At 43.6% G+C, this 10050-nt stretch overlaps 1 protein-coding gene across 1 annotated transcript; it reads right to left on the bottom strand.

The window, feature by feature from the left end:
• Positions 1-7326: 7326 nt before the first annotated feature.
• On the bottom strand, positions 7327-10050 carry LOC116851568 (glycine-rich protein 5-like). The gene is made up of 3 exons (XM_032831117.1): positions 10029-10050; positions 9225-9642; positions 7327-8748 (listed from the first exon to the last, which is right to left on the bottom strand). Exons 1-3 carry the CDS (start codon positions 10038-10040, stop codon positions 8417-8419), a joined length of 762 nt encoding a protein of 253 aa, XP_032687008.1. The 5' UTR covers positions 10041-10050; the 3' UTR covers positions 7327-8416.

Raw genomic sequence — 10050 nt, 5'->3', positions numbered from 1 at the left:
AGGTGGATGTGCTGTCACCGATTGGCGTCCGGCGTGCTTTTATAGGAACATTGTTCTCCCCGATCGGACTCAGAACTCAGTTGCTCCCGCCAACCCCAAGGGCGGGGCACAGGACACGCCAAACATTCTCTGCGGGCTGGGCATGCGGCGACGTTTTGCCGACTTATAGCCATTAAGTCAGTCACCGTGTAAGTGACACCAGAATGCCCCTAATGCCCTACCTCGTCGTGTCGGGTCTCAATGTGTGGCCCGAGGGTCACGTTGCTCCACTTCAACGCATCCGTCTATGTCTTGCGTGTTACATTCGTCGCCTCGATTTGTTGATATCGACAACACAGCGAGCGCGCGACCGATCTCAGATAGTTATCTTAGAATAATATTTATTTAAGCTAAAGTTCGCCGAAGCGTAGAACCAACGGGGCGATTTGTGCCGGAGACTTGATCGATGTTGCATCGAAGGTGCTGAGGAACGGGCGAGTTAGTAATTCCAAGGATGCAATTTTTATCCGACGACAATGCGTGCGTCCTATGGTCTGATTTTCGATCGCGAGAAGGGGATACTAAGAAAGGATCATTTGTCACGATACGTTCAAGCGCGTTCAATGTGTGACGTTGTCAAAGGTTTTGTAATACTCTTGCCATCGTGCGAAGCTTAAAGGATAAGATCACGGCTACTCATCACGAGCGTCCAGTCATCGATGACCTTGGGAATAGAGATGAGTCGCGTGTCGTATGTGTGTCTTCTTCCTGCTTTCTCTCGCCTTAGTTAGGTAGGCACGTGTCGCCATTAGAACGATTACGCGTTGCATTGTGCATCCGTTTAGGCGAGGCACGGGTTGCATTGCCCACGCGTCATCCGGACTTTGCAGATTGTCGCCAGGAATGAGAGGCCCATTGTTGTCGGATACGTCGGGTATGCGTGCACGTTCGTTACGACGGTATCACCAAGTTCGCAACAGATTGCAGACAGCGTCAGGGATTGTTTGCAGTGCCATTACCGGGCGTCATGCCTCGGACGCAAAGGTGACTATTGATTGAGCGGCGCGGCAACTTTTCCGTCGCTTTTCCCGCCATCATCTCGTCCATTGAATGAAGTCGAAAAACTGCATCCAATATGTTCGTGTAGCAAAAAAAAAACAGGAACAATAAGCATCGTTATCAACTTGGACATTTCGTTACGTTCCTTTCATTTCAATTTCTTCTCTTTTCATTGAGAAGAAACGCGTATTGTGCGCCCCACGTCTGATTACGACACAGATACGTAGTGATTTCACAAATTTTTGTCTTATCCTTTTTGCGTAAACAACACTTAACAACAATGTTTTTTTTCACGTAATTTAATCGTAATTTCTCATCACGAGAGTAGTGATGTATCTGATGTGAATAAATGTATTAATTATTTTAATAATGTTTGATATAATGGAATATTTAGATAATAAAATTTTGCTATATACAACGTTGTTTAGTGAGTCTTGTCTTTGATTTCGATTATAAATCAGTTCCCTTTCGATGTTTCATATCGATCATCAGTACATACACGGAATGTTTGCGCTTTTGCAAACCACCAACACCTGAGATAAAAGTGTGCGATACGCACGTGAGTGCTACGATAATATCACTGTGTTCTATTTACATGATACCTTTGTTGTATCATGCATTTATTAATTGAAGTACATTTACTCGCGCACCATGACTGGTATCGTATTGTTATTGTACGGAATAATTTGCAAACTAATCGTTGCCATTGCGTTCACGGTGATGTTACCGATGTGGTGTATGATTGTGTCTACTTATTCGTCAAAGCATATCGGAAATACGAACGGGCGAATTAGGTTTTTGGACTTTGCGCTCTGGTATTCTCCCTAAATAGATTTGCAGTTACAAAGCTTGGATCGTTACATAAAGGTATTATCGAAGTCGCTCACACAGACGTGCACAAACATACATTAATCGATTACCATCCGGCTAATGGTTCTGTCATGCCATCAGTGTCCGCAATGTTACGTTTTCATCAAAGTTATCGCCGCCATCGCTATAAATTTAAATTTACGCTGTAAATTTCTAGATCATCAATCACTGAGTACTGTCGAGTGAGTTCTGCTTCAAGTATCGTAGAATGTAATGGCTATCGCTCATTGGGAAGATTTTATCAAAGTGTACTGGACTCAGATTGATCGGTCGCGTGATCAAATTATACTGTACATCGCAATATATACCATTTCTCATCATTTATTACTCTCTTTTGAATTGTTATATCTTCTTTCTTCATGAATATATTAATGTAAAAATATTACGAAAATATTAATGTAAAAATAGATGAAAATATTACTACAGGACGATTTATTGAGACTCGATGCATGGTGCAGAAAAAATATTACTACAGGACGATTTATTGAGACTCGATACATGGTGCGCTTATATCTAAATGTTAAAACATGCTATGTTTACTTTAGCCCATTTCATTGTAATTATTATCTTGACTCTAACAACGGTATCAAATGTTCGCGATTTTTTTGGGAGTAATATTTAGTCTTTATCTTTAATTTATCTTTAAAATTATTGCATCTTAGTTCATCCGAAATTAAAACATTGCTCTATTGTTTGATCTCCTTAGTATAAACAGATTAATATGGTTGAGCGGGTACAACAAAAATTCTTGCGTTTTGCTAATTTTTGCTATAACATAGACAGTGTGTCATAGCAGGTCGTTTTTCGGCATTTATTAATTTCTTTAAAGAAAATTTAACTGCGTTCAAAACTGCTTGCATACGTACGATATCGAGGTTTCTTGTAAATTTTTTATTGCCTTATAACTTTTATTAATTCTGAGATGTTTTTATTTTTCTGATTGTTTTGCCTCTATTCGTCTGCAAATATTTATATTTTTTATGTATACTAAAGAGTATGCTTTTTCGTAATAAATAAAAATTATTATTATTAAAAATAATATTTTCGGGGATTCATTCTCGCGATAACACATACTTATGTGTATTTATCACCTCAGTAATATCACAATGATTGTCATTTACTGTTATTATGTAGTAACTGTTCTTTGTCGATTTATCTACACAACCTTCGCATGCCTCTTTCGTATGCCGGGACGGCAAATACCCCGTGGTCTATTATAGCATTGATTTACAGCGCCGCGTTCGAGTGTTCCTCCCTTCTATCTCTAGTCGCGCACTGGATCGCTATGGGTCGCCAATAAACCACGCAACGGAGGTGATAAAATCGTCTCCTTGAATCGGTCACCCCTACTCGTCTGGGCGCGGTTGGTGTTTCCAATTTGGTCCGAGGTTGTGTCGCCTTGAGCGGGCGTTTTCGACCCGATTGATTGAGCTTTCTTTCTTAACCTCGTCACGTGGGTCCAGCGGAGTGCCAGAGAAGCCCCGCCCTGATCCCGCCGCAAGTTCATCGTCCCACGTGGCCGTTATATCTCGGCTATAAAAGCTCACTTAGCATCAACTTGCATGGCAATGTTCCTCGGCGATGGCTGATGGAAAGTCGCTGCTGCAAATCGCAGCATCTACCGACGTCGACGGAGATATTCTCCGCGACGGTCAATCGGCGGGCGCGCGGCTTCGATGAAAAGGGAGCGAGAAGACACGATCCTCGGAGGGATCGATTTTGATCCTCCGGTGCGCGGCGAAGCGGCGATGGTTCCACGGTGTTTCCGGTCGGAACCTCCCGGTAAGGAAACTTCCGCACGATCGTTCAGCTCCGAGTGTTTACAATTCAGGTGAGTCATATTTGCACACCAAGTATACAAACTTGCTGCGGAAAGGTATAGTATACGGTAGAGATATTCGACGTGAATAGCTCGTGAAATTTGAAAAATATTCCACGTTTGGGGGGAGGAGATTTTATCGAGGCGATATACGCGTACTAACTCGCTGCTTCAATGCACATTAATGCTTCGATAGTTCCAGAGACAATTTCTTCTAGGGGAATTAATTGTTGTCGATGTAATTTTTATGCGCCGCAGCAGGGGATAATTCTAAAGTTTTCCGCGGAAATTTATTTGTTAATCTCGCGATCAACTATGAGTCGAAATTGACATATGATCATCTTAATTAACAAGTCAGTTGTAAATCTTATCACTTATCATCTTATCTTCGCACAACAATAATCGATGTCGCGCGTTCTCTCCTGAAGTTAATGCATTCTCTTTTTTGGTACTTCGTAGGCATCTGAAAGAGAAGTGCGCTGGTCGCGGATCTGCGTTCCGAAACTCACAGCCGTCGAAGGACCTATCGGTCGACCTTGCGCGATCTCTACGTCCGACATTAACGATCTGTTGCACACCCTACTTGCCTCATTAGCGGCCACGCCTCGCGCCGTTTTCGCATAGTCATATGTATAGTGCGGACCGGGGGAGAAAGAAAGGGAACAAGCTGGCCGGGAGAAAACAATCCGGCTTTCTTGCTTTATGTTCTCTCGAGATCGATCTCCAGGAATGCCACCGGCTATCCGGTAGCCGACGATCGGTCTCGGTCGTAACTCGGACCTCGCGACAAGACCAGTGATTTATGGCGACAACAAAGACGAATTCACACGCGCGACACGTCGTCTTCGAGACCCTTATAAATGCGTTTGCTGGGAAGCGCGGATACTACCATGGCGCGTTTTGTCAGAAACCGCTCGACATATAATCGATGCGATATGACGGCCTATCTAACTACGCGCAAATTGCACCAACTAGTTTGCTTACTTTGCTCGATAGTGTCGACTTTGTGTGACGTGACTCCGAATTCGTAACACTCAATAGTAAGTTTGTATTGCATGTAAATTTGTGAACACCACATTCTGTCCTAATTAGATTCAATTGCAGAGTCGCTTCTCCTGGTGACATTCGCCTTAATGCTTGAAATGTATTTTTCACGATACATATATAAACACATGTCGCGATGTCGCACGATAACAAGACATAAAGCATGTAGTAGTATTTTACATTAAAAATAATTAGTATTTCACTAGAACTGATACCGACTGGTCTTTTTCATCAAAAAATGTAGTAGCGGGACGTTTTTGGTAGTTAGTAATTCACTAGTAATTAGTACTTCACTAGAGAATTAATATCGAACAATATTTTAATTAAATCGTAATTGTTTTTGTGGAAAGGTTATTTAATTATTTGAGCGATCTTTGAAAGACAAATTCTGCAAAATTTAGAAGTTATTCTCAGAGAGACGGATGTTGTGAAAGATATATTATTACTTTCTTATTAATTAATTTCTCATCATAAAAATCCAGATACACATTTAACATCGTCTATCAAATGCAAAATATATCGTAATACGTGTAAGTTGTGTACTACATTAAAATGAGGCGAAGCCGGTGGTATCTCAGCTATATTATGTAAAAACCTATCTACCTCATTAATTATTACGTACATATAGTTACCTATTGTATGTTGCTTTATTTTACATTCAAGCTAAAAGTAGCGTTTAATTTTGTTACATTTCACATATACGATCGAATAACATATTCATTTTACCATTACGTTTTATGTTATTAAGTTACAATGTATTTGAAAATACACAAATGCGTGTAATTATAAAGATATAAAATACGAGTCAAGTTTCCGAGCCAATAAAGTATTAATTCAGTTGATGGAACAAAATCATGTTACTCCTAATTTGAAACATTTCACCTGCATGATCATCCTATAGATGCCCTCCATATATTTTCTTTTACATACACATACACACAAATGCATATGTACACATATCTAACACGTGTGTAGTTTAAGTTTCATTTGCACGGGAAAAGTGAGAACTTTCATGCTATTTTCTGTGCGCAACGCAATAATCCTCTCGAACTAATGAAATATCAGTTTTGTAATCGTGCAGTAATATGTATTGCATAATATCGTGTTTACGCGAACCTTTAGTGGCTCAAGTGCAAGAGTTGGAACAGTACTTTCCCACGATTATATTAAAACACGCGCCAACTTACCGACTGCGAATGCGCGACGCGGCGCAGTTGTTATGACAATGCACGTTAATTTCACGCGATCGATTAGCGTCCGCCACCGTCGACGCATAACAATTAACATCCAGTCTCGTGACAATGCGCGTCCGTCGTGAAAACGACTCGACGAGACGGCCTGTTGCTCGACCCATTTCTTATTCTGCACGCTCGCTACGGTGGGCGGCCGATTACAAGTGGGTGACCTTTCGGAATTTGTGGGGGTTCGGTGCATTCTCACAATGCAGCCACCGGCGCGATGATGAAACGCGAGATTACGTAGTCGCGTCGCCGCGACTCTCGTGGCTCAGGCCACGATTTTCCCATAAGGCTAAGGCCACGCGCTTCAGCGCCGTCGCTCGATATTCGTCCGGGAAGTGTGCCCGCTGCGTGAATAAAGCACGGCGGGATGTATCATTTTCCGATAGTGATTTGTTGCAAAAAATCGACGAAAACACGGAGACATGCAAATCCGAGATTAAACACCCGCGTGACGGTCCGGTGATTGTAAATCGCGCGATAAATTACATACTCGCTTAATAGATATCGTAAATCGCGTTTTATACTCGGCTTCGCGCAAATCCTGTATAAATTGCTCGCGCTAGACGCGCCAACGCTTAAATTTATGTCGACGGATATCTTCTTTGTGGTCGGCTTTTCATCCGAAATTCATGGTCAGATCTCGCTCATGCGAAAGTGTTATGCTTGGATTATACGGTCATGTATATACGTTATTATAATATGCAATCTTAATCTTATGCGTATAACCTTAATCGGCGCAAAGAGATGTTCATCGTCACGAATACTAACATGCTGACATATTCAGGTACGTACCTGATGCGCGATCTTCTAAGCTATAATTTGGTTTTTTACTGTCAATCAAATACTCGACTTATATTTCGCTCATCACACTGAGCCCTGAAACACGACATCGCAGGATTGTGAGCTTACATTAACATATTTCACAGACAGTTTCGTTGCCTATGTATAATTCTCACTGACCATGGCTCGTCATGTTTAGCTCACGAGTCACGGGCCACGTCCGCCGTAAACCACGCTCGTGACGACCTTACCCTTTGCTTTAACGAGCGTTACGTATCGCAATAAGGCACGTGTTCACGTCCGATCCATGCAAGACCTGCCAGCTCCTTGCATTTAGCGAGCATAGCCTACGAGCACCGCGAGTGATCCGTATCGAGTGGTACGAATCGATCCGCCGACAATGATCAACGATCAATCCGGCGGAACGCTACACGGTGCAAAACGAGCACCCGTTTCTACTGCTGTAACGAAGCAACGTTACTCCATACTTCATGCTACTATTTCCATATTTTTTACGCGAGGAAACTGTAGATAACGAGGCGCGATGAGACGAGCGAGTTTCGGATTTCGCACGATGACTAAACGAATAATTGGTCGGGAAAGAATTAATCACGAGCAAAGAGATCGGCGAAGAGAGGATTTCTACACGTAACAGCGATTGGTGTCAGATATATGTTTATTGTGTTAAGATTCAAATAAAATAAAGTTGGATCGGTGCAACGAGCGTCAGAATGCGGAGCTCAAGATGAATATTAAAGCGTATGCATGATCTTATCTTCTTTCATAGCATAACTTACTAACTATATTTCGGCCCTACGAAAGTACGAGCACGAATTCTCCGTGCGCGAAGTTAGCTTGCAATTTCGTGCCGCATACTTTCCGCGCCGAGAAACTCGAGCGGCAATGATTCGCTTAAGCGGCAAACAATTATTCAGAATTTTACTCCACCCGACACGATCGCGCCGCTGTTACCTTTGTAATCGTTGCTTTCATCATGGATAATTCGAGACCGCGCCGATAATCGTCGGGTTAGTGCTAGCGGGTAATTAGCCGTTGCTATCGCAATTCGCGTAATTGATTCACAATTCAGTGCGCAGAAAAGGATTCGACACGACGTTGCGCAGGAGAATTTCGGAAGAGTTAATCGAGAGGCAATCCTCTCCCGCGGTGGTGCATACTCGCGGACTCGAACGAATGCGCTTTCAAAACTCGTGGACAATTTGCCCTCTAGAGCGCACAAGAATACAATATAGCACACACTCACGACGCAAGATGTGCGCGAATTCGATGTACACGAAAGATCAAAATCGGCCGTGATATGCCAAGTGAAACGTGTGATATGTTACTCCCGAGCATTTTACATTGCGTACATAGCTCCGCTCGAAGAAATTTATTCCATTTGTACAGAGAACATGCATAAGTATTCACGCGCGCGAAACGAGAGTATCAAGTGTGACGAGCGTCGTCGTGCGAGGGAGGCATACGGTAACTTCACGTCTCTACCTTTACATTATCTGTCTAAAAGGAAAGAAAAAAAAAGGAAGAAACGCGCCGAAGGGGAGCGGTATCCTTTTAGTGATTTAATGACCTTTCTTTTCGCTTTTCACAGACGATCATACGCGCGTTACCAGTGGCCGTGACCGTGGCCGAATCCGGCGTGGACGGCAGCACCGTAACCGCTTCCGTGAGCCGTGATCTTTCCGGAAGGACCAGCAATCACGACTGAACCGGCGTGCGGTCCAGAAACAGCCGCGCTTCCGGCGTGAGGTCCGGCCAGAACCGCTCCGTGGGTAGCTGGCCCGGCTACAACTACTCCGTGCCCTCCGTGTCCTCCGTGACCACCGGCGTAACCGAAGCTTGGACCGGCATAACCTCCGTAGCCTCCTCCGTAGCCTCCTCCGTAGCCTCCTCCGTAGCCTCCTCCGTAGCCTCCTCCGTAGTCCCCTCCATAGTGCCCTGCGCATAATGAAAAAGAAATTAGAAGTGAAGGAACCGTTAGGTGAGTCTATTTTCTCATTTAAATAATATATTTGCAAGTGTACGTAGAAAGATAAATGTTAGTGAACACATTTTTACGTGTGAACAGTAAAATTTATACAGATTTACATAAAACATTTATACGGATGTTTTTTTTTTACGAAATTCTTAATTAATTTCCACTTTTATATATAATATAATTCAGTATAATATTGTACAACGCGAGAAAACTCCGTAAAGATAATTTAAGAAATTATTTAATATATTATCACGCAGTGTGTGTGTATGAAGAAAGAGATGCATAGTTTTGAAAGCATAGATGCATAGTTCAATCTTAGATTAGAATACTGATTTCTTTCTTTAAGCCAATCCTCATGGAACGGAAATTATTTCATTATTTATGCATTATACACATCTCGTTGGATAATTCTATAAACCGTTTTATAATTACTCACCGCCATAATCGCCACCTCCGTAGCCACCGTCGTATGGGCCGCCTTCAACATGCGCTGGACCGGCGACCGACGCAGTCACGACAGCTGGGCCAGCAACAGCACCCGAAACGTGAGCAGGTCCGGCGACGGATCCGGCCAAACGGGACGGACCTATCGATGGACCGGAAACAGTAGAAGCACCCACATGCGGACCCGCAACGCTCGTCGGTCCCAACACTGGACCAGCGAGGGCCACCCCGTGTCCACCGCCGTAGCCTCCGCCTACGCCTCCGTAAGCTCCATAAGCTCCATGCGCACCGTAACCTCCGTGCGCACCGTAAGCTCCATGCCCACCATAAAGTCCATGACCGCCATAGACAGCTTCTCGTCGTTCGCGAGGTGCGGCGGCCGCAATGGCGCACAAAGCAAACGAGATGAACTGGAGTGAAAAGATCGCAATTTGAGGTGAGACATTTTCTCAGCTGATGGAATTTGGAGCTTTATCCGACGGTATTTGAAAAGTGAAGTTTTCCCCGGGAAGGAATGTCTCGCGATATTCGAGTCGTGAACGTTATGCGTGATGTGAACTAGCGAGTAATTACAGAACTCGCGCGCAATTTCATTTCTCAATTGTCACTATATGCCTGATCTTCCAACGGAAATGGCGCGCTACACACTAAAGTCTACTCGCAACGCTTTTGTCACTTTACCCCGCTCTATCAGCTCGCTAATAGAACAGCGACCCGACTGTCACGTCGATTGTTCGGCTAACAAAAGAAAGAAAGGTAGGAGCGCGCACTTCCGACCGGCGAGACGAATACTTACGAGGGTCTTCATCGTGCCGACC

This window comes from Odontomachus brunneus, unplaced genomic scaffold (genome assembly GCF_010583005.1).
Source record: "Odontomachus brunneus isolate Ranch 3 - 2012 unplaced genomic scaffold, Obru_v1 Obru_scaffold_178, whole genome shotgun sequence".
Taxonomy (NCBI): domain Eukaryota; kingdom Metazoa; phylum Arthropoda; class Insecta; order Hymenoptera; family Formicidae; genus Odontomachus; species Odontomachus brunneus.
Note: the sequence above shows the minus strand (reverse complement) of the source record. Positions and strands in the feature narration are given on the sequence as shown.